Genomic DNA, 24,265 nt, shown 5'->3' with positions numbered 1-24,265 from the left:
CATGCCATATGCACAGTATTAGGTTCATTTTCTGGTTTGGTTGGTTTTCTTTTGTTTTTGAGACATTTCTTGCTCTGTCGCACAGTCTGGAGTGCAGTGGCGTGATTCCCGCTCACCACAGCTTCAACCTCCTGGGTTCAACCAATGCCTCAGCCCCCCAAGTAGCTGAGAATACAGGCTTGCACTACCACAATGTTGCCCAGGCTAGTCTCGAACTTGAGCTCAAGTAATCTGCCCGCCTTGGCCTCCCAAAGTTTTGGGATTACAGGTGTGAGCCACTGTGCCCAGCCTAGGTCTATTTTCTTATAGTTCTTTCTATTCATGTGTATGTGTGCTTGTGCATGTGTGTTTAACATGGATAGTATATGGTTATTCCTTATAGGTATTATTTAGATTATTTTTTGCTTTGTAATTTTCTGTAGTAAGCCCAATTTACAAATAAAGGAAGCTGCTGGGTTAACAGCTTTTCAGTTATTTGCATTGTGTGGATATAGAGTATTTTTAAATTTTCACAGATATTGTTGATCTTAGTGAGATCTTTGATATGAAAATCCACATCCATAATTATATTTATGCTTTCTTGCAGCTGTTTACTTCTAATTATTTCCTGATTCACAAATTAATTTTTGCAATTCACAACTTCCAAGAATACTTGTACTATTGGATTCAATCCGCAGTAATCTGCAGAAGAGAAGCAGAATTATACCTAGAAGTCAGCTAATGGACAATTAGTCACCCACCTACATGTTGAGGTACTCTGGGCCTTTTTCTTTCACCCTCACTGGAAGGGAGTGTGGGTGGGAATTTAAGACATCTACTTCCTTGTTGATTTTCCGCCTATTTGTTCTATTCATTATTGAAAGTAGGGAATTGAAGTCTTCCACTCTTATTGGTGAATTGTGGTTTTTGCTTCTTGTATTTTGATGCTGTCTTAGGTATTAATAACCTACAGATCACATTTGACAGTTTTAAGTAAACAGGCTTCCAGATTAACCTGCTTTGGGGAGGTCTTGTGATACAAGGTGGTGACATCCTGTCCTTGAGTAAAGAATCTTATGCATTCCTCAAATTGATATTCTGATCAATACATAACCTAACACTCAAAAGAGTGCTGCTTTTATTTGTAAATGATCAGGTTTTATTGATGCAAGTTTTCTTGCACACAGACATTTTAGCCTATATGTTGCAATCAGTAGCCAATGATTATAACCTCAGTATTGTATCCTCCAACGAAAAAGGACAATTTGAGTATTAGGAGTCCCCCTCCCTTCTCCTAAAGTTTACTATGAAAGCCTTCCAACTTGTAGCGGACTCCAGAACACTTCAGACTCTGTTGGTATGTCTTCCCAGATTGATCCTCACATCTGGCCTCCAGTAAACCTTTTATCAGATTCTTTCTACCTCAACAACCTTCATTTTAGACAACAGTGCATGTATGTTTGTAATTGTTATCTTGATGGGTTGATCATTTTATCATTATAGAATGCATCTTTTTATCAACATTTTTTGTTTTAGTCTGTTTTGTCTGATACTGGTATAGGCTTTCCAACTTTCTTTTGTTGAAACGGAGTTTCACTCTTATTGCCCAGGCTAGAGTGCAGTGGCACAATCTCAGCTCACTGCAGCCTCTGCCTCCCAAGTTCAAGTGATTCTCCTGCCTCAGCCTCCCAAGTAGCAGGGATTACGGGCATGTATCCACTATGCCTGGCTGATTTTTTGTATATAGTGGAGACAGGGTTTCACCAGGTTGGTCAGGCTGGTCTCGAATTCCTGACCTCAGGTGATCCACCCACCTCGGCCTCCCAAAGTTCTGGGGTTACAGGTGTGAGCCACTGCGCTTGGCCTGCATTCCAGCTTTCTTGGAGCTATTTGTGTGATATTTTTTCATTGTTTTACTTTCAGTCTGTGTTTTTGGATCTAAAGTGTATGTCCTGGAGACAATAGCGTATAGTTGGATAGTTTTTAAAATCCAGACTGACATTCTCTGTCTTTTGGATTGTGATATTATGAAATGTATCTCTGGTCTTTATCCCTGTTTTCAGGCATACAAGTCCTAAAATTCGTGCAATCTCCAAAGTGATAATTTTTTTTTTGTATGTTAATGAGTTGACTTATGGCTGGCATCCCCTAGTTTCAGAATGGAGGGCTGATCACCTGAAAGACCAAGGCCTGATTAAAGGGTTGGGACTTTTCAGCCCTACTCCTAATTCCTGGTACCAATTGTCTATCTTAGTCCATTTCTGTTACTTATAGCAGAGTAACTGAAACAGGGGCCTTTATGAAGAAAAGGAATTTATTTCTTACACCTTTGAACTCTAGGGTTGAAAAGGGTACACCTGGTTGAGGGGGAGGGGGTGAGGTTAAGTTGATCACCAATAGCCACTGGTTTGATTAATGAAACCTGTGCAATGAAGCCTCCATAAGACCGGAAAGGATAGACTTTGGAAGGCTTTTCAGATTGCTGAGCAAGTGGAGGTTCCTCAAGGGGGGCGCACCCAGGGAGGGCATGGAAATTATGTGCCCCTTCTCATGTGACCTTGCCTTCTACATCTCTTGATCTATATCCTTGGTAATGCACTTTATAAATAAACTGATAAGGTGTTCCCCTAGTTCTGTGAGCTGCTCTAACACATTAGTCAAACCAAAGGAGCAGATCATGGGAACCCCAGTTTACAGTTGTCTGTCAGAAGCACAGGTAAAATAACCTGGGGCTTGGTGTTGGCATCAGAAGTGGGGACAGTCTTAGCCAGGCACAGTGGCTCACGCCTGTAATCCCAGCACTTTGGGAGGCCGAGGTGGGTGGATCATGAGATCAGGAGATCAAGACCATCCTGGCTAACACGGTGAAACCCTGTCTCTACTAAATATACAAAAAAATTAGCCAGGCATGGTGGTGGGCGCCTGTATTCCCAGCTACTCGGGAGGCTGAGGCAGGAGAAGGGCGTGAACCTGGGAGGCGGAGCTTGCAGTGAGCAGAGATTGCACCACTGCACTCTAGCCTGGGCGACAGAGTGAGGCTCGTTCTCAAGAAGAAATAAAAATAAAAATAAAAAGGTGGGGGCAGTCTTGCGGGACTGAGCCCTAAACTTATGAGATCTGACACTATCTTCATATAGATGGTCTCGGAATTAAAATGAATTAGAGGACACCCACCTGGTGTGTACACTACAGAACTGATTGCTTGTTATGTGGGGTGAGACACCCACACATCTGGTGTCAGAAGTGTGAGAAGCTTTATTCTTATATTCTCAGAATTGTTTATATAAAAATGTGATTTTTTAAATATAATTACGTTTACTTCTGTTTTTGTTTTTATGTCTTATTTCTTTTTATTCCTTTCTTATTCCTTAGTGGGGTTTATTTTGCATAAGTATTTTCTAAGGTAGCATTTTAATTTCTTTTTTTGCTTTTTTGTTTTTACTTTCTATTTTGAGACAGAGTCTCGCTCTGTTCCCCAGGCTGGAGTGCACTGATGTGATCTCAGCTCACTGCAAGCTCCACCTCCCGGGTTCACGCCATTCTCCTGCCTCAGCCTCCCGAGTAGCTGGGACTACAGGTGCCCGCCACCACGCCCGGCTAATTTTTTGTATTTTTAATAGAGACGGGGTTTCACCGTGTTAGCCAGGATGGTCTCGATCTCCTGACCTTGTGATCCGCCTGCCTCGGCCTCCCAAAGTTCTGGGATTACAGGCGTGAGCCACCGCATGTTTTTAATTAACAATATTTTCACTGTATTTATTGTTACTTCATGGAAGCACAAATTCTTTTTAAAAGTATTTTTTATTTTAAAGTATCAGTGATGGAGGCTGGTAGAGAACTTGGGGCAAGAATTAATTTTCTCAGAGAAATGGTAATGATGGACTATGGAAACCTTGTCTATGGTAATCTGTGTTACAGTATATTCTCAAAAGTTCTGAGAATACATTATATCCACCAGCAGATTATGACTGCAGCTGACCATTGAACAACTTGAGTTTGAACCATGTGGATCCACATACACATGGATTTGACCTTTTTTTTTTTTTTTGGAGAGATGAGGTCACTCTCTATTGCCCAGGCTGGAGTGCAGTGTACAGTCATAGCTCATTACAGCCTCAAACATCTGGGCTCAAATAGTCCTCCTGTCTCTGGCTCCTGAGTAGCTGGGACTGCATCCACACACTACCTTGTCTGGCTATACGTGGAGTTTCTTCTGCATCTGCCACCCTAAGTCGTAATCCCTGTGTTGTTCAAGGGTCGATTGTATTTTCCTTTCACAATCTATTTGTGTAGCTAGAGGCAATCTTCCGAAGAATTCAGCCTTAATTTAGGTCGTTCAAGAGTGCTTTTCCAGTTTTCAGTTTTCTTCTATGCCAGTAAAGGAGAGGGATGGAGAAAAAAAAACCCAACTTAATATGAAGACGGTTTCCCTTCCTACCCATATGCTCTGTATTAATTTGCTAGGGCTATGTTTGAGATAGGAAAACTGAAACTTCTTCATGCAATTGACCATTTCACCTCTGGTCACCAAACTGTATTTGGATTTCTCCCCACCCGCAAACTGTTTTCCAGCTGACAACAACTGGGTATCCTACAATTCAATTACACGTTGGCACCATCTACCTGGAGAAAGCATCAGAGCCCACAGGTTGAGGACTCAGTCCCACAAGACTGCCCCTGACTTAGCCAGTCCTGGGTCCCGGGTTGTGACCTGTACTTTTGACCAACCTGTTACAAAGAGGGGATTGTCAAGACTCCCTCTGTGGATTTGATTAATTTGCTAGAGCTCACAGAACTCAGGGAAACAGTTTACTTATTATAAAGGCTATTAGATGAAGAGCCAGGTGGAAGAGATGCATGAGGGAATGCATTTGTGAGCACTTCCATGCCCTGTCCACCCTATGGTCACCTCTCTGTTACCAGACACTCCTGTTAGGAGATTATAGAAGTCTCAGGAGATCTGTCAGGAACCCAGTTCAAAGACCACGTATTAGTGCAAAAGATTGTATACCCCAGTCTACAAGAGTTTTAGGTGCCCTGTGTCTGGAATCCTGGGCAGAGACCAAGTATATATTTCTTATTGTGGGCTACTATGACAGTAATGCCACAGACTGGGTGGTGTAAACAACAGAAATTTATTTCTCCCAGTTCTGGAGGCTAGAAGTCCAGGGTCAGTATGTTTGATTTCTGTTCTCCTAAAGCTTCTCTCTCAGTGGCTTGCAGGTGACTGTCTTCTTGCTGTGTCCTAACATAGTCCTTCCTCTGCAGGCCAACGTCGCTGGTGTCCCTCTTTATGGGGGATACTATTCGGATTAAAGCCCCACTCAAATGACCTCACTTCACCATTTACCTCCTTAAAGGCCCTATCTCCAAATACACTGAGACTTAGGGCTTTCATGTATGAATTTTGGGGAGGGTACAATTCAGTTGATGAGACTCCCTCCTCCAAGTGGATGTAAAAGCCAGGGGACGGTGAGGGGGGCAGGGACAGTTATTAGGCATCATTAATTCTCCTTAGAAGTACTGCTTTTCTGCTGTCAGTGAACACTGTGACCCATTCTGCTTCCAACCTTGTGGACTATTCAAACCAGTGAGGAACAGAGTCCTAACGCGTGAGAGTGGCAACATGAGTGTCAGCATATGGTGGCTGCCTTTTTTTTTTTTTAGATAGACTTTATTTTCTAGAGGAGTTTTAGGTTTAAAGAAAATTGAGCTCGGACATGGTGGTTCATGCCTGTAATCCCAGCCCTTTGGGAGGAGGCAGGTGGATCATGAGGTCTGGAGGGAGTTTGAGACCATCCTGGCCAACATCGTGAAACCCCATCTCTACCAAAAATGCAAAAAATGAGCTGGGCATGGTAGCACATGCCTATAGTCCCAGCTACTCAGGAGACTGAGGCAAGAGAATCGCTTGAACCTGGGAGATGCAGGTTACAGTGAGCCCAGATTGTGCCTACACTCCAGCCTGGGCGCCAGAGTGAGACTCCCATCTAAGAAAAAAAGAAAAAGAAAATTGAGCTTATAGTACAGAGCATTCCCATATATGAGCTTTATAGGAACCTCCCATCTCTAGAACTCTAAGGTTTCACTGTTAGCAACTTGGAGTAGTGATCCCTCACTAACTTTAGAGTTTTTCCTGTATCCTGTGGGTCTTATGGGTTTTGATAAATGCATAATACTATGCATCTACTATTATAAGAGAGTTTTAAAAAATAACTTTATGAAATCAAAACATACCTAAGGGTAAAAATGTTAAGTGTATAGCCCAGTGGGTTATGTAGGGAACACACTTGTGTGTAAGCACCACCCTGGTCAAAAGCTGTCTTCATGCCACTTACTACCAATTGCTCTTTCATCACACCTTGTAAAAAGTACCACTACAGTCCCTAGATGATTGGTGTTGTCTGTGTTTCAATCTTTATATAAATGGAATCATGGTTTATTCTTTCATCTCTGGCCTTTTTCACTCAGTAGTGTGTTTGTTAGATTAATTCATGTTGTTGCATATAGCTGAGTTTATTAATTTTTGTTACTATAGTGTTTCATTAATATGAATACATTTCTTTTTTGTTTGTTTCCAGTTTTTGCTTACTGCACCTAATGCTGCTGGCAGTGTTATAATTATGCATTTCTGTTTGGTACATACCTAGGAATGAAACTTCTAGGTCTCAGGGCTTGCGTTTATTAACCGTTGGTAGATGATGCCATACGTCTTTCCAAAGTGTTGGTCAATTTAAGGGTCATTATATACTCCTATCACCATTGTATGAGAGTTCCATTTGTTTCACTTTCTTGCCAACATTTGGTATTGAGAGTTGAAAAAATTCTAGCCGTTGTGAGAGTATAGTATTACCACCTTATGGTTTTCATTTACATTTCTGATATTAATAATATATTTAGCACTTAACCAAAAATTTTGCCATTTAAATATAGTTGACCCTTGAATAACATAGGAATTAGGATAACTGACCCTTGTGCAGTAAAGAAAAAAATCCACATTTGACTCCACCAAAACTTAATCACTAATAGCCTACTGTTTATTGGAAGCCTTACCAATAACATAAATAGTTGATAAACACACATTTTGTATGTTACATGTATTATATGCCGTAGTCTTAGAATAAGCTCGAGAAAAGGAAATTTTATTAAGAAAATCATAAGGGGTCGGGTGCGAGTGGCTCACGCCTGTAATCCCAGCACTTTACAGCTCACGCCTGTAATCCCAAGGCGGGTGGATCACAAAGTCAGGAGTTCAAGACCAGCCTGGCCAACATGGTGAAACCCCGTCTTGATTAAAAATACAAAAATTCGCCTGGCATGGTGGCGGGACCCTGTAATCCCAGCTACTTGGGAGGCTGAGGCAGGAGAATCGCTTGAACCTAGGAGGCAGAGGTTGCAGTGAGCCGAGATTACATCACTGCACTCCAGCCTAGGCAGCAGAGCGAGACTTACCTCAAAAAAAAAAAAAGAAAATCATAAGGAAGAGGAGGATGTATTTACTATTCATTAAGTGGAAATGGATCATCATAAAGGTCTTTATCCTCATCACATTTATCTTGACTAGGCAGAGGAGGAGGAAGAGAAGGGGTTGGTATTGCTGTCTCTGGGGTGGCAGAGACAAAAGAAAATCCACATATAAGTGGACCCACGCACTTCAAAGCCACATTCAAGGATCAACTGTAGTGTCTATCACATGGTGTTTAATTAAGCTTCATGCTTATTTTTTATTGAGTTGTCTACATTTTTCTTTTTACGTAATTCCCTTTACAGGCTGGATATGAGCTCTTTGGGTATGTATTGTAAGTGTAATCTTCTAGAGAGTGACTTTACTTTTTCACTTCCTTAATGGTGTTTTTTGATAAACAGGGGTGATTAATTTTGATGCAGTCCATTTTATGGACCTTTTTTCTTATTGTTCATTGTGCCCTGTTTTGCAAACCTTCCCCTATCCCGAGGGCATAAAGATACTCTTTTCTATTTTTGAGATGGAGTTTCGCTTTTGTTGCCTAGGCTTGAGTGCGGTGGTGCGACCTCAACTCACTGTGACCTTGGCTCACTGCAACCTCTGCCTCCCTGGTTCAAGCGATTGTCCTTCCTCAGCCTCACGAATAGCTGGGATTACAGACATGTGCCACCATGCCCAGCTAATTTTTGCATTTTTAGTAGAGACAGGGCTTCGCCACGTTGATCAGAGTGGTCTCAAACTTCTGACCTCAGGTGATCTGCCTGCCTCGGCCTCCCAAAGTGCTGGGATTTACAGGCATGAGCCACCATGCCCAGCCTGTTTCTGGAAACTTTAAAAAGATAATCTACCTGGGATTGATTTGTTTGTGTATGTCTCTGGGTGTGTAATTGGATAAGGCTTGTTTTCATTTGTGGCATATAGATAACCAATTGACCTAGCTTCATGTATTGAAAAGAACTTTTTCCTAACTTTGTCATAAAACAAGTGTCTGTATATATAAAAGTGTATGTATGTCTTTGCTATTCATGCTTGTTACGCATTTCTATGGAAAGTTTATAATCAAGCTTGTAAATTTACACCAAAAAATCCAGTGGGATTATTGGAATTGCATTGACTCTTTATTACTTTTTCTTTTTTTTTTTTTTGAGACAAGATCTCATTCTGTCTCCCAGGCTGGAGTGCAAATGGTGCAATCTCAGCTCAATGCAACCTCCACCTCCTGGGCTCAAGTAATCCTCCCACCTCAGCCTCCCAAGTAGCTGGTACAACAGGTGTGCACACCTGGCTAATTTTTTTTTGTATTTTTGGTAGAGACAGGGTTTCACCATGTTGTTCAGGCTGGTCTTGAACTCCTGACCTCAAACAGTCGCCCAGCTCTGCCTCCCAAAGTGCTGGGATTATAGGCAAGAGCCACTGTGCTTGACCTAAATTTTGAGATCTTTGGCATCTTTAATGCCACCTTCAAATACTTGAACATGGCGTATCTTTACACTCAGCTCTTTGTTGTTAGAGATGTGACACATCCTTCATTTTTTGAAGTATTTGGTTTTTTATGGTATTTCTAAAAATTACTGCTGATAATATTCCTATATATTGACCTTATTTTCAGGGATTGTAATAAACAGAACAAAAAAAAAATCTCTACATAGTTTTGGATTTTCTATGTAACATCTGATACTCAGTTTTGTGTTTTCCTCTCTGCTTCTTATAATTCCTAATGTTTTTTTCTTTATAGCAGCTAGGATCTCCAGTAAAATGATTAATAGGAGTGATAGTGGCATCTTCTATGTTACTATTTAATTGTTTCACCTACCATTTATCAAAAGAAGTTTCTATCCTTTATAACTTTTTAATTATGTAGGGATTTGATTTTTTTGAGACGGGCTCTCGCTGTGTCACCAGGCTGGAGTGCAGTGGCACAATCTCGGCTCACTGCAAGCCTCCCAGGTTCAAGCAAATTCTCCTGCCACAGCCTCCCGAGTAGCTGGGATTACAGGCGTGAGCCACCACACCCGGCCCCACGATGCTTCTGACATTAGATGTGTGGGAATTTTTTCCCGACTGACCAATTCTTTCCACATACCAACTGGGTGGCTTGTGATTCGATTCAATTCTGACACTGTCTACCTGACATTACCATCAGAACCCACAAATTAAAGGGCTCAGTCCTACAAGACTGCCCCCACTTGAAGCCAGTCACAAGTCCAGGCTCGTACTTCTGACCAACTGGCTATAAAGCAAATAAGGTGTACTTTCTCTGAGGTCACTACCTTCCCAGCACTTCAGTGTGTTCTGTTCACCAACCCAGAAGCTCAGTTCATCAAATCTCAATGTTCAAGAGTTTTGTTTTGTCGTCACCCAGGCTGGAGTGGAGTGGTGCTACCATGGCTCACTGCAGCCTTGACCCCCAGGCTCAGGTGATCCTCCCATACTGCCTTCTGTTTTGAGTGGGTGGCTGGGACTATGGGCATGCACCACCATGACGGGCTATTTTTTTTTTTTTTTTTAATTTTTAAATTTTCAGTAGAGACAGGGTTTCACTATGTTTCCCTGGCTGATCTTGAACTCCTGGGCTCAGGAGATCCTCGTGCCTCAACTTCACAGACTGCTGGGATTACAGGCATGAGCCACCACACCCAGTCGAGAGTTTTTATAGAGTGCAATCTCCAGCTCCCCCCACCAGCTTTATGGAGGTCAGTGGTTAGAACTAAAAGTTCCAACCCTCTAATACTTGGTATTCCTGGTGACTATCAGCTCTATCCTGATGGTATCTAGGGGCCCCCACTTTAAGCCACCGCAGTAGCATAGACTCAGGTGTTTGCAAACAGAGTTCATTATGAATAACAATATATTTATGAATTAGTGTTTGCTTATGCCAGAAATTTTCTTTTCCTTTTTTTTTTGGAAACAGAATCTTCAGTCTGTCACCCCGGCTAGAGTGCAATGGTATGATCTCTGCTTACTGCATCCTCCACCTCCCAGGTTCAAGTGATTCTTGTGCATCAGCCTCCTGAGTAGCTGGGATTACAGGTGTGCACCACCACACCCAGCTAATTTTTTGTATTTTTAATAAAGATGGGGTTTGGCATGTTAGCCAGACTGGTTTCAAACTGTTGACCTCAGGCAATCCACCTGCCTCTGCCTCCCAAAGTGCTAGGTTACAGGCATGAACCACAGCACCCGTCCTTATGCCAGAAATTGACTGAGTTCATTAAAGTAACCTTGAATAGCCCTGAGGAGTTTAGACTTTGCAAATGAACAGTGAGAATGTTTTTTAACCATATGTTTGAACTTTTTAAAAAATTCTCATTCTTATTGTCATCTTAGCTTTTTTAAAAAATACAGTTAGCATGGATTACTTAGAAGAGAGTCTGTTAAAAATAAGTAAAAATAGGCCGGGCGTGGTGGCTCACGCCTGTAATCCCAGCACTTTGGGAGGCCGAGGAGGGCGGATCACGAGATCAGGAGATCGAGACCATCCTGGCTAACAACACGGTGAAACCCCATCTCTACTAAAAATACAAAAAATTAGCCAGGCGTGGCGGTGTACACCTGTTGTCCCAGCTGCTGGGGAGGCTGAGGCAGGAGAATGACGTAAACCCAGGAGGCTTGCAGTGAGCCAAGATTGCACCACTGCACTCCAGCCTGGGTGACAGTGAGACTCCATCTCAAAAAAAAAAAACAAAAATTAAAAAAAAAAATTAAAAACAGAAGATGATTGGCATTTAAATGTAACAGAAAGCTAGCTGTTATTTTGTGGAATGAATTTCTGTTAAACACTTTAGAAATTTCATTGACGCTTGCCTTATTTATTGTTGTGTCTATTACTCTACCACTTCCCAAATTAAAGATGAGGCTGCTCTGAAGATTCAGTAATTAGGATGGACAGTCAGTTACTAATTGTCTTAGATATTCTATCTAGGCAAAACAGCATTTTAATAAAATATCTTTATTTCTTACAGATTCCTGACATACAAACAACTGACTTGTAACTGACTTAAAACTGACTTGTTAATACACTGCTACTGTATCAAACCGACAATGAATTGGAATGAAAAACCAAAGAGTGCTACATTACCACCACTGTATCCTAAAAGTCAGCCACCTTTTTTGCATCAGTCTTTGATAAACCAAATTACCGCAACACCTCAAAGTTCTTTCAGCTATCCTGGAAGTAATCAAGAAGCATGCATGTATCCCAGTAATTCAAATCCAATTTCACAGCCACTGCTGAATATCCAAAATTATCCTCAACAAATCTCTGTTTCTGATGTGCATAATGGGACAGTTGTGGCCTCACACACTTCTGTAGAAAGAATAACATATGCAAATGTTAATGGACCCAAACAACTAACTCACAATTTGCAGATGTCTTCAGGAGTTACACAAAATGTATGGTTGAACTCACCAATGAGGAATCCTGTGCATTCTCATATAGGGGCAACTGTATCTCATCAAACTGATTTTGGAACTAATGCACCCAATATGCCTGCACTACAGAGTCAACTGGTCACATCAGATACCTATTCTATGCAAATGCAAATGATCCCTTCTAATCCTACACGACTTCCTGTAGCTTACCAAGGAAATCAGGGACTTAACCAGTCTTTTTCAGAGCAACAGGTTGATTGGACACAACAGTGTATATCTAAGGGACTGACTTATCCAGATTACAGACCACCTCCAAAGCTGTACCGTTACTCACCACAAAGCTTTTTACACGATTCTACCATTCAAAAACAAAACTTTATGCCACGTACATCATTACAAGTTAAAAACAGTCAGCTTCCAAATTCTGTATTAACTTTACCATCAAAGCAGACTGCAGCTGTACCGTCACAGCAGTATGCCACGCAAACTGACAAAAGACCTCCTCCTCCTCCTTACAACTGTAGATACATAAGCCAGCCTTTGCAAAGTACTCAGCATGTTACTAAACACTTGTCTATGGAAGTTCCTCAGAGTCGAGAAATGCTCTCGTCTGAAATAAGGAGCAGCTTTCAACAGCAGTGGCAAAACCCTAATGAAAATGTCAACACAATTGGAAATTTCACTAACTTGAAAGTAAATACCACCAGCAAACAGCCTGTTAACGATCCCATTAGATCTTCTGTGGATGGTGTTCAGACTCTTGCTCAAACTAATGAAGAGAAAATAACAGATTCTTGTAATCCAACTTCAAATCAAGTACTGGACACAAATGTCACAAAAGAAAAGCTAGTAAGGGATATTAAAACATTAGTAGAAATAAAACAGAAGTTTTCAGAACTTGCAAGGAAAATTAAAATCAATAAAGATCTTTTGATGGCAGCAGGTTGTATTAAAATGACTAATACTTCTTATCGTGAACCAGCTCAGAATTCTAAATTGTCTCTAAAACAAACTGCCAAAATCCAGTCTGGACCCCAGGTAACTCCAGTAACGCCAGAGAATGCAGAGAGACGACCACCAACAGTAGTGGAATCTATAGAAACAAATAAGACTCAATGTATGATGAATTCTGACATTCAGGAAGTCAATTGCAGAAGGTTTAACCAAGTTGATTCTGTTTTACCAAATCCTGTCTATACTGAAAAGCGGCCAATGCCAGACCTGTCTCATGATGTGAAAGTTCTCACTTCAAAGACATCAACTGTTGAGATGACCCAGGCAGTGTTGAATACTCGGCTTTCATCAGAAAATGTTACCAAAGTTGAGCAGAATTCACCAGCAGTTTGTGAAACAATTTCTGTTCCTAAGTCCATGTCCACTGAGGAATATAAGTCAAAAATTCAAAATGAAAATATGCTACTTCTCGCTTTGCTTTCACAGGCACGTAAGACTCAGAAGACAGTGTTAAAAGAAGCTAATCAAACTATTCAGGATTCTAAACCAGACAGTTGTGAAATGAATCCAAATACCCAGATGGCTAGTAACCAACTGAATTTGAAGACCATGGAAACTCCAAGTACTTCTAATGTAAGTGGCAAGGTTTTGGACAACTCTTTTTGCAGTGGACAAGAATCCTCAACAAAAGGAATGCCTGCTAAAAGTGACAGCTGTTCCATGGAAGTGCTAGCAACCTGTCTTTCCCTGTGGAAAAAGCAACCTTCAGAAACTACAAAAGAAAAGCAGTGTGATAAACTCAGAACAAACACAACAGTAGTTGGAATTTCAAAACCTGCTAACATCCACGTTAAGAGTCCTTGTTCGGTTGTGGGAAATTCAAATTCTCAGAATAAAATAAGTAATCCCTCACAACAGACAGCTTTATCGATGATAGTGCACAATTATGAGTCTTCAGGTATAAATATAACAAAGGGAACAGAACTTCAGATTGCTGTAGTGTCACCGTTAGTTCTGTCAGAGGTCAAAACATTGTCTGTCAAAGGAATAACACCTGCAGCATTACCTGAAACAGTGTATCCTGTTATTAAAGAAGGTAGTGTCTGCAGTCTACAAAATCAATTGGCAGAAAATGCAAAGGCAGCTGCTGCTTTGAAAGTCGATGTTAGTGGACCAGTAGCAAGTATAGCAACATCAACCAAGATTTTTCCACTAACTCAGAAGGAAAAGCAGAATGAGTCAACAAATGGTAATTCAGAAGTTACACCTAATGTCAATCAAGGAAAGCATAACAAATTAGAGTCAGCTATCCATTCTCCTATGAACCATCAGCAGACCTCACAGGAATCAAGGAATAGTACTGTTGTGAGTAGTGATATATTACAGATTGACAATATTTGTTCTCTGGTTGAAGGTGATACCTCTTACAATTCCCAAATAGCAAAGATATTCAGCTCTCTTCCTTTGAAAATGGTTGAGCCACAGAAACCTTCTGTACCCAATCAGCAAGGGAATGGCAGCAGAGAACCAGAAAAACAATTAGATAATACACCTGAAAATAAAGACTTTGGTTTTCAAAAAGATAAACCTGTACAGTGCACAGATGTTTCACATAAAATATGTGATCAGTCAAAGTTAGAGCCACCCTTAGAGTCATCTTGTAACAATCTTGAAACAAACAGAGGAATTCTAGAGAAAAGTAGTGTGGAGCATGCCACTGAAAAAAGCACAGCTAATGATACATGCTCGTTGGCTGCTATTCAGGAGGATATTTACCCTCAGGAAATAGATGCATCCGGCAATTATACTCCCCAAGATCCTGCAAGAAATGAAATTCACAATGGTAAGGCACCTGTCTTATACCTACACGACCAGCTGTCAGAACTTTTAAAAGAGTTTCCTTATGGCATTGAGGCTGTGAATACACGTGAAGGTTCTGTGGGCCAGCAAACTGCATACCAGACCTCAGAAGATCAAACTGCTGATAAAACCAGTTCTGACTCCAAAGACCCAGCAGATCAAATACAAATTACAATATTAAGCTCAGAGCAAATGAAAGAAATATTTCCTGAACAGGATGATCAACCCTGTGTAGTAGAGGACTTGGCAGAACCTCAGAAAGAAGAGCTCATCACAGAAGTAGTTACCCAGGCACCTGCAGGAGGGGAAAGTCGTGATTCTGTGGTACTGGACTCAGAGAAAGATGATATCCACTGCTGTGCGTTGGGATGGCTCTCCATGGTTTACGAAGGAGTACCCCAGTGTCAGTGTAATTCCATCAAGAACTCAACTTCAGAGGAAGAGAAACAAAAAGAGCAGTGTTCTTTGGAGACCAACAGTTGTAAACAAGGAGAGAGAACCTCTGATAGAGATGTCACTGTAGTTCAATTTAAGAGCCTTGTAAATAATCCAAAGACTCCTCCAACTCCTCCACATGGGAAAAGTCATTTTCCTGAACTACAAGACAACAATAGAAAAGATACATCCAAAATAAAACACAAAAGCTTACCAAGGACAGAACAAGAATTAACTGCTGGTCAGTTTTCATCTAAATGTGATAAACTAGATCCCTTGCAAAATCACAAAAGAAAAAACCTGAGGTTTCACGAGGTAACCTTTCACTCTAGTAATAAAATGACACCATCTTATGAACAAGCTTCTCAAGAAACCCGACAGAAGAAACATATAACACAGAACTCACGTCCATTAAAAGCAAAAACAGCTTTTTTGCCAAATAAAGATCTATATAAGAAGCATAGTTCTTTGGGACAGTCGTCATCACCAGAAAAGATAAAATTGAAATTCAAATCAGTTAGCTTCAAACAAAAACGGAAGTTAGACCAAGGGAATGTATTAGATATGGAAGTAAAGAAGAAGAAATATGATAAACAAGAACAGAAAGGAAGTGTGGGAGCTACATTCAAATTAGGTGACTCTTTGTCAAACCCAAACGAAAGAGCCATTGTTAAAGAAAAGATAGTATCAAATACTAAGTCTGTAGACACGAAAGCGAGTTCATCTAAATTTAGTAGAATTCTGACTCCTAAGGAGTATTTACAAAGGCAGAAGCATAAAGAAGCTATGAGTAATAAAGCATCAAAGAAAATCTGTGTGAAAAATGTACCATGTGATTCTGAACATACGAGACCAAGTAAACTTGCTGTGCAGGTTGGAAGTTGTGGGAAATCAAATGAGAAACACAGCAGCGGTGTACAGACCTCTAAAGAATCATTAAATGGCCTGACAAGCCATGGTAAAAACCTCAAAATCCACCATTCTCAGGAGTCTAAAACATACAACATTCTAAGGAATGTTAAAGAAAAAGTTGGTGGGAAGCAGCCTGACAAAATATGGATTGATAAGACTAAATTAGACAAGAAATTAACCAATATAAGCAATGAAGCTCAATTCAGCCAAATGCCTCCTCAAGTAAAAGATCAAAATAAATTATATCTGAATAGAGTTGCATTTAAATGCACTGAACGTGAGAGCATTTGTCTCACCAAATTAGAAAGTTCACCCAGGAAGCTTCATAAAGATAAAGAGAAGAGACAGGAAAATAAACATAAGACCTTTTTGCCTGTGAGAGGTAACACAGAAAAATCAAACATGCTGGAGTTTAAATTATGTCCAGATATCTTACTAAAGAATACAAACTCTGTGGAGGAACGGAAGGATGTAAAGCCTCATCCCAGGAAGGAGCAAGCCCCTGTGCAAGGTCCAGTATGATTTTCTTGGTGGTGTCTACAACATTGTAAAGAGTTGTAGGTCAATATTTGGGCTAGCACCTCTCATGCTGTCTGGGCTGCTGGGAAAGACTTCAATGTGTTGTTATGCCGCTACCTAGTATTTGTTTAGCCTGGTAAACCAGTGTTTCATTGGGCAGTATTTGTTTTATGTTTATTGCCACCTTACTGTAAATTGTAGAAAATTGGTAGTCATGACAAGCTATATGAAACTTGCCAGATAGAAATATTTCAGTTAGTACCAAGAAGGCTGTACTGTGAAAAATATTCCACATTCCTTGTGGGCATGTCAGAAAAGTGTCAAGTAGCTGATAACGTTAAGAGTCTTGGTTTTGTTAATTCTCCTTTGGACTTGTAATTTGAAAGCCCTGTGAACTTGAAATTTTCTTCTGAATGTTAGAGGATAAGTAATGATTAATACTAAAGTCTTTTTGTTCATTTGGAAATGGGTCAACTAATTGTCCTCTTTGAAACAGTTGGTGACTGCGTTATCACTATAGTTAAAATGGTAACATCTAGCCTACTCATAAGATAAAAGAACCATGAAAGCAGTATTGTCCAGTGTTAGAATTTAAAATCTGTAAAGCCAAGCTGGCAGTTATGAATATTAGGTAGCTTAATGGTAGACTTCTCAACGTAGTGCAAGAAGGAAGGAGAAAATTGATAACTAGTTATTTGTGGTACTAAGGGAACATTTAGAAGTAGTGGATATTATATATAAAGCATTGTGCTGAGAAGCTCAGATTGGGAAATTGAAGGATTTGAATGGAAGCTGGAGCCTTTGCTCTGCTCTTCTGACTATATTTGTTGGGGTTCATAAAACAGTAGCATAAACAGGATACGTTTTCCTGGAAAAGGAGATAGGGATATATTCATTTTGTAAAATATTGGTGATTTCAGTAGGTCCTTTCATTTGGATCCGTAGAACTTGAGGTGTGGATATAATCGGAACATTGGAAGTGGATGGGGGCAGTGTAACTTTCTATCGTGTCCTTTAATATCTTGAGATGTATTAACCTGTTCAGCCCATGTGAGGGGAACATAATTACATAGTAAAGATAAACTCATTTTTTAATTTTGAGATAAGCGTTTCAAATAGGAGAAATCATTTTTCCAGTCCTTTATTTAGCGTTGTGTTATATATGGTTGTATCTAGTGCCTTCCAAAATCTATTTTCAGCTTACATGATTTTCCTTTGTTTTAGTACTAAAGGAGATGATTAGCAATATCTAGAGTTCTGAAAATGAGTATTTAAATAGTTTCAGGAATAAAAAGTACAAAAGAAGACTGGTTAAAATGTGTTGCTACAAGGAAAAGGACACAGAAAGACAGCCAAGAGAAAGGTAAAGTCATCATCTTTTTAAATCTTGATTCTACTTATCTCCCTATAGGTATATGGAAGTTGGATTATGGTTATGGTACGATTGTAAAGTATGATTTTATCCATTTTTTTTTTTTTTGTTCAGTCATTCAGTGTTTGAGTGGTAGGAGGACACTTTTTTTGTGTCGTTAAGCTGTGGAATGAAAAGCTGAGATTTATTTTCTTTTAACAGGAAAATAATTCTTACTATAATGAGTTAGCTAAGAGGTTTGCATATTTTACCTGTTACAGGACCAGACAGCAAATACTTTAGGTTTTCTGGGTCATAAGGTGTCTGCCCTGACTTTGTTGTTTCAAGGAAATACCTGCAGATAATATGTAGATGAGTTTCAGCTGTGTTCTGATTAACTATTTATTTATTTACTTATTTTATTTTTATTTTTTATTTTGAGACAGAGTCTCCCTCTGTCACCCAGGCTGGAGTGCAGTGGCATGATCTTGGTTCACTGCACCCAGGTTCAAGAGATTCTCCTCCCTCAGCTTCCCAAGTAGCTGGGACTGCAGGTGCATACCACCATGCCCACCTAATTTTTGTATTTTTAATAGAGGTGGGGTTTCACCATGTTGGCCAGGCTGGTCTCAGCCTGACATCAGGTAGTCCACCTGCCTCGGCCTCCCAAAGTGCTGGGATTACAAACATGAGCCACCGTGCCTGGCCTCTAATTAAACTTTATCTACCAAAATAGGCAGCAGGCTTGACTTAGTTTGCCAGACCCTGGATTCAATTATTTACATGTGAATTTGATTTATCATCAATACAATTTAGGCAAGGGTATTTCCATTTTATAGATGAGAGGTTACATCATCTGACTTAAGTTTCATTGCTAGTTACTGAATAGGGACTTGAATCTGGTCCCCTCTCTTCAAAGTCCATTAATTGTGGGTGAGGTATAGTCAGCCCTCCATATCTGCATATTCTATTATCTGTGGATTCAAACAATTGTGGATCAAAAATATTTGGGAAAAAAAATTAATACAACCATAAAAATAGATACTTAAAAAACAATACAGTATAACAACTGTAGAGACTGCGTTTCTTTCACTGTGTTGGCCAGGCTGATCTCAAACTCCTGAACTCAGGTGATCCACCCACCTCAGCCTCCCAAAATGCTGGGATTACAGGCATGAGCCTCTGCGTCCAGCCGAGTATATGATTTAATTAGTACCTTGTTTTTAGGGTTTGACTTTGAGAAGTAAAAGCTAGAGCTCAAGAGTTTTGTCTTAGTTTTGGTTCATTACACAGCAAAGAGGAGGCCAGGCATGGTGGCTCACGCCTGTAATCCTGGCACTTTTGGGAGGCCAAGGCAGGCGAATCATGAGGTCACGAGATCGAGACCATCCTGGCTAACACAGTGAAACCCCGTCTCTACTAAAAATACAAAAATCCTGCCGAGCATGGTGGCGGGTGCCTGCAGTCCCAGTTACTTGGGAGGCTGAGGCAAGAGAATGGCGTGAACCCAGCAGGCGGAGCTTGCAGTGAGCCGAAATGTCGCCATTGCACTCCAGCCTGGGCGACAGAGCGAGACTCCGTCTCAAAAAAAATAGGCAAAGAGGGATTCAGAGCCTCAAAAATGGAGAGCAGCAGAATCTCACCAAGAGAAACAATAAGAAGCAGTACGTTTTATAAAAGGAAGTTTCAAACATACACAGAAGCAGGCGTGTAAAAGTTGAGTAGCGGCCGGGCAAGGTGGCTCATGCCTGTAATCCCAGCACTTTGGGAGGCTGAGGCAGGGAGATCGCATGAGGTCGGGAGTTCGGACACGCCTGTTATCCCACCTATTCAGGAGGCTGAGACAGGAGAACCACTTGAACCCTGGAGGTAGAGGTTCCAGTGAGCTAAGATAGCACCACTGCGCTCCATCCTGGGCGACAGAACGAAACTCCATCTCAAAAAGTCAGGTAGCATTGAAACATGCATATGGGAAAAAACTTGCATCAGCGAAGAAATGCATTCTTAATCAGGACAGGACAAATAACTAAAGAGGAGGGAATGAAGAGCAATGAGAGGCCTGAGAGTGGGAAAACAGTGCCCCTCTCAGGTTGGAAGACAGAAAGCCAAAAATGAGAAAGATACAAATGGGCACGAAGATTGGAGTAAGAAAAAAGCTTGGAAACAGGAGAGGCATGATTATTATCTCAGAGAGAAAGCGAGAGGCATGTTTGGAATCTGAAGCTGAAAACACTCAAAAGACGGATACACAGATTGACCAGAGACGCTCAGAGATAAGCATGAGTTGAATGACATGTGCAGACAGCACAGCAGGATGAGCAATGCATGGTGAATGTGAGGCTGAAATACTCAAAATCATGATGAAAGGAAAACACAAGCCAGGTCACGAGTACACTAAGGCAAAGCTGGGTGAGACAATCCAGGAGACAAGTCATATAGCTCTGTCATAGCATGACAAGACACAAATAGGTGAGACCTAAGGGAGAAGAAAAAAATCTCAGGTGCTGCTACATGGGCATTTTTATGTACTTATTTATTTTTTATTTTTTAGATAGAGTCTTGCTGTGTCGCCTAGGCTGGAGTGGAGTGGTGCAATCTCAGATCACTGCTACCTCCGGTTCCTGGGTTCAGGTGATTCTCCTGCCTCGGCCTCAGCCTACTGAGTAGCGTGAACCACCACACCTGGCTGATTTTTGTATTTTTAGTAGAGAAAGAATTTCACCATGTTGTCCAGGCTGATCTTGAACTCCGACTTCAGGTGATCCACCGGCCTTGGCCTGCCAAAGTGCTGGGATTACAGGCATAAGCCACTGCGCCTGGCCGCATGGGCATTTTTAAAATGCGTATTAGGGATGAAGGAAGCTGGTTCTGGAGGAGGGATCTCTGGGAAATAGTGAATTATACACCTTAGACAAAGAGGCTGGAGAACAGTGAACCAACTATGAACTGAGAGAAAAATGCCATGAACTCCCAAACCGCTATAAAGAAACATACATCTGACCTGGTGTGGGGCCCATGAGGGTCATCCCAGCACTTGGGAGGCCAAGACCGGAGGATGACTTGAGCCCAGGAGTTTGAGACCAGCTTGAGCAACGTCAGGAGTCCCCGTCTCTCCAAATAACTTGTTAAAAAATTAGCCTGGCATAGTGGTGTGCACCTGTGGTCCCATCTGCTTGGCAGACTGAAGAAGGAGGATCACCGGAGTCTAGGAGTTGAAACTGCAATAAGCTCTGATGCAGCACTGCACTACAGCCTGGGCAACAGAGGCAAGACACTGTCTCAAAAAAAAAAAAAAAACCCACAGGAGAAACAGATGTCTAAGTAGCAAAGGTTGCAGCAGACTTGAAGTCCTAAGTTAGAGTAAAGAGATAAAGAGGAAATTACAAGAATTTCTTGGAAAGCAACTTAGAGACCCATCTTGGCCCTCTAATGTTACTAGTGTTACTAATTCTGAAAGAAAGCAAACAAGAAAGTGGAAGACTTTGCAGCCGATCTAAAGAACTAACAGGACAGAATACTCCACTCACACATATAGAAAAAGACAAAACAGGACCCCATTCGGAAGGAAATAGCTGCAGCAGGAATGAAATGTACAGATAGTCCCTGACTTACACTGATTTGACTGAGGGTTTCTTGACTATGATGGTGTGAAAGTGATACACATTCAGGAGGAAGTGTATTTCACATACCCATACAGCAATTCTGGTTTTCATTTTCGCTATTCATTATTCATTTTCGTTTCACTATAGTATTAAATAAATCATGGGACATTGAACTTTTTTTTTTTTTTTTTTTTTGCAAAATGGGCTTTGTGTTAGATTTTGCCCAACTGTAGGCTAATATAAGTGTTCTGAGCATGTTTATGGTAGGCTAGGCTAGGCTATGATATTTAGTAGGTCACATGTATTAAATATATTTTCAGCTTTTTTTTTTTTGAGACAGTCTCGCTCTGTCGCCCAGGCTGGAGTGCAGTGGTGTGATACCGGCTCACTGCAACCTCTGCCCAGCTAATTTTTGTATTTTTAGAAAAAAAGGGTTTTGCCATATTGGCCAGGCTAGTCTCGAACTGGCTTCATGTGATCTGCCTTCCTTGGCCTCCCAGAGTGCTGGGATTATAGGCATGAACCACCACACCCAGCCTCAACATATTTTCAATAGGTGACGGGTCATTATGAAAATAGGACACTGAAGCTAATGTGTAACACTGAAATGATCTAAAGAAACAGGAAACTATAGACATGTTTTAGAATATCTAATGCATGGTGAGACCAAAACATGTACTGTTTGGGACTGACTCGTATTTGTACTCTTTGTATTGTTAGTTTAGATAGCCATTTAAAAAGTCACATTCATATTAATGATTCATATTAATGATATGCAATGATACATTTTATTGAGCCATGAGTAAGGTAGAACAGAACAGCCCAGGGCAGTGAAGATGGGGCAAGGAGGTAGGAGTAGAAAACAGCCCCCAAAAGAAAGGCAAGATATCATGTATATGTAACTTACAATTCTGTAGGTGAAGAGCTGTGGTTCTCAAACTTTTGCTTAACTCCTTGCCTTAATTTTTTATTCCACCAGTATATATTTTCCTTCTGAATTTTGATTATATATTGATCACAGCTAACATTAAGATAAATAAAGTAAGTAAAATTTTTATTTCCCTTAGATAATGTTAATTCAAGACTCTCAAAGAGAAGCTTCAGTGCAGATGGATTTGAGATGCTACAAAATCCAGTAAGAGATTCAAAGGAAATGTTTCAGACCTACAGACAGATGTACCTGGAGAAGAGAAGCAGAAGCCTTGGTAGCAGTCCTGTGAAATAATTATAAGATGTGATTTTGTAATTGTCACTGGGAAATTTCTTTCCTTTTCTGTTCAAAATATTTTGCTGACTAATGAGAAATGCCATGATAAAGATTTCTCAGAGTTTGGTTCCCATTTTCTTTGTATTTCATTGAAAGTGCTTAATTAAAATGGCTTGAGAACTTTGGGTAGCCATGTGTAAGAAATGGATGGTATTCACCGAGGAAACCATAAGGTATTTGAATTTCTTTTTTATTGAGCCAGGTTTACCATTATTTTAAAAGGAGTGCTTATACAAATCAATTTGAAATTCTACCCATCCTGAGGGAGGACTGTTCCTCAGTTAAGGACTTGTTTATTTAAATGGGACTGTAAATATGTTTTGGTTTTTAAGCTATATTAGCAAAACTTATTTTTCAAAAATACCCACTGTGATGTGAATGTCAAAATATATTCTTAAGTGTTTTATAACTAATTGTAAACCGTTTTTCGGAAGTCTTATTTTATACTTGTGAAACTGAACACAATTTTGGGACAACGTTTAAACTTTACTTTTCATACTTGAAATAAACATTTATTTTTTAAAAAACTAACTTGAAACCTTCACAGCTCAGTTTCTTTTTGGTTTCCTACCTTTAAAAGGACGCATTTTGGAAAGTGCTTTCAAAAGCTGAAATGCGAGGTGACTCACGTCTGTAATCCCAGCACTTTGGGAGGCTGAGGCGGGCAGATCACGAGGTCAGGAGATCCAGACCATCCTGGCTAACACGGTGAAACACCGTCTCTACTGAAAATACAAAAAATTAGTCGGGTGTGGTGGCAGGCGCCTGTAGTCCCCGCTACTTGGGAGGCTGAGGCAGAAGAATGGCATGAACCTGGGAGGCAGGGCTTGCAGTGAGCCGAAGTTGCACCACTGCACTCCAGCCTGGGCGACAGAATGAGACTCCTTCTCAAAAAAAAAAAAATTTAAATGCCACAGCAGCTGTGACAGTATGTATTTTTAGATTGAATTCACGTGAGAACACAAAAAATTTACTAGGTTCAGGAAATTTCAAGGAAGTGTGGAAGGCAAGATATAACTATTTATTTCTAGTTTTACTTTATCTACTAGAAAAGGGTGGGAGTTTTTCTTTTGAGACAGGGTCTCACTCTATTGTCAAGGCTGGAGTACTGTGGTGTGATCATGGTTTATTGCAATCACTGCTCCTGAGTTTAAACAATCTTCCCACCTCTGCCTCCTGAGTAGCTGGGACTACAGTGTGCTAACACACCTGGCTAATTTAAAAAAAAAATTACTTAATTTGCTAATTTTTGTATTCTTCCAGTTTTAGTGTGTATGCTGCCAAAGTGAGCACATAATTTTGTTTTTGGTTTTTTTGTTGTTGTTTGTTAACGTTTGGGGTATTTTTTATGTTTTTTTGTTTGTTTGTGTTTCGAGATCGACTCTCCCCCTATTGCCCAGGTTGGAGTGCAGTGGCGCGATCTTGGCTAACTGCAACCTCCGCCTCCCAGGTTCAAGTGATTCTCATGCCTCAGCCTCCAGAGTAGCTGGGATTACAGGTGCCTGCCACCATGCCCAGCTAATTTTTGTATTTTTAGTAAAGATGGGGTT

At 40.6% G+C, this 24,265-nt stretch overlaps 1 protein-coding gene across 1 annotated transcript in view; it reads left to right on the top strand.

The window, feature by feature from the left end:
• Positions 1-23,246, top strand: part of KIAA1551 (KIAA1551 ortholog) — a 33,406-nt gene extending 10,160 nt beyond the window's left edge. Inside the window, exons 3-6 of the mRNA XM_011962497.1 lie at positions 587-752; positions 11,407-16,487; positions 17,775-17,858; positions 22,516-23,246. Coding sequence (XP_011817887.1) covers positions 11,486-16,487; positions 17,775-17,858; positions 22,516-22,673 — 5,244 coding nt within the window. The 5' untranslated portion in view covers positions 587-752; positions 11,407-11,485 and the 3' untranslated portion in view covers positions 22,674-23,246. The remainder of the gene's footprint in view (positions 1-586; positions 753-11,406; positions 16,488-17,774; positions 17,859-22,515) is intronic.
• Positions 23,247-24,265: the final 1,019 nt, after the last annotated feature.

Source organism: Colobus angolensis, unplaced genomic scaffold (assembly GCF_000951035.1).
Source record: "Colobus angolensis palliatus isolate OR3802 unplaced genomic scaffold, Cang.pa_1.0 Scaffold591, whole genome shotgun sequence".
NCBI classification, from domain to species: Eukaryota; Metazoa; Chordata; class Mammalia; order Primates; family Cercopithecidae; genus Colobus; species Colobus angolensis.
This window is presented reverse-complemented; position numbering and strand designations above follow the sequence as displayed.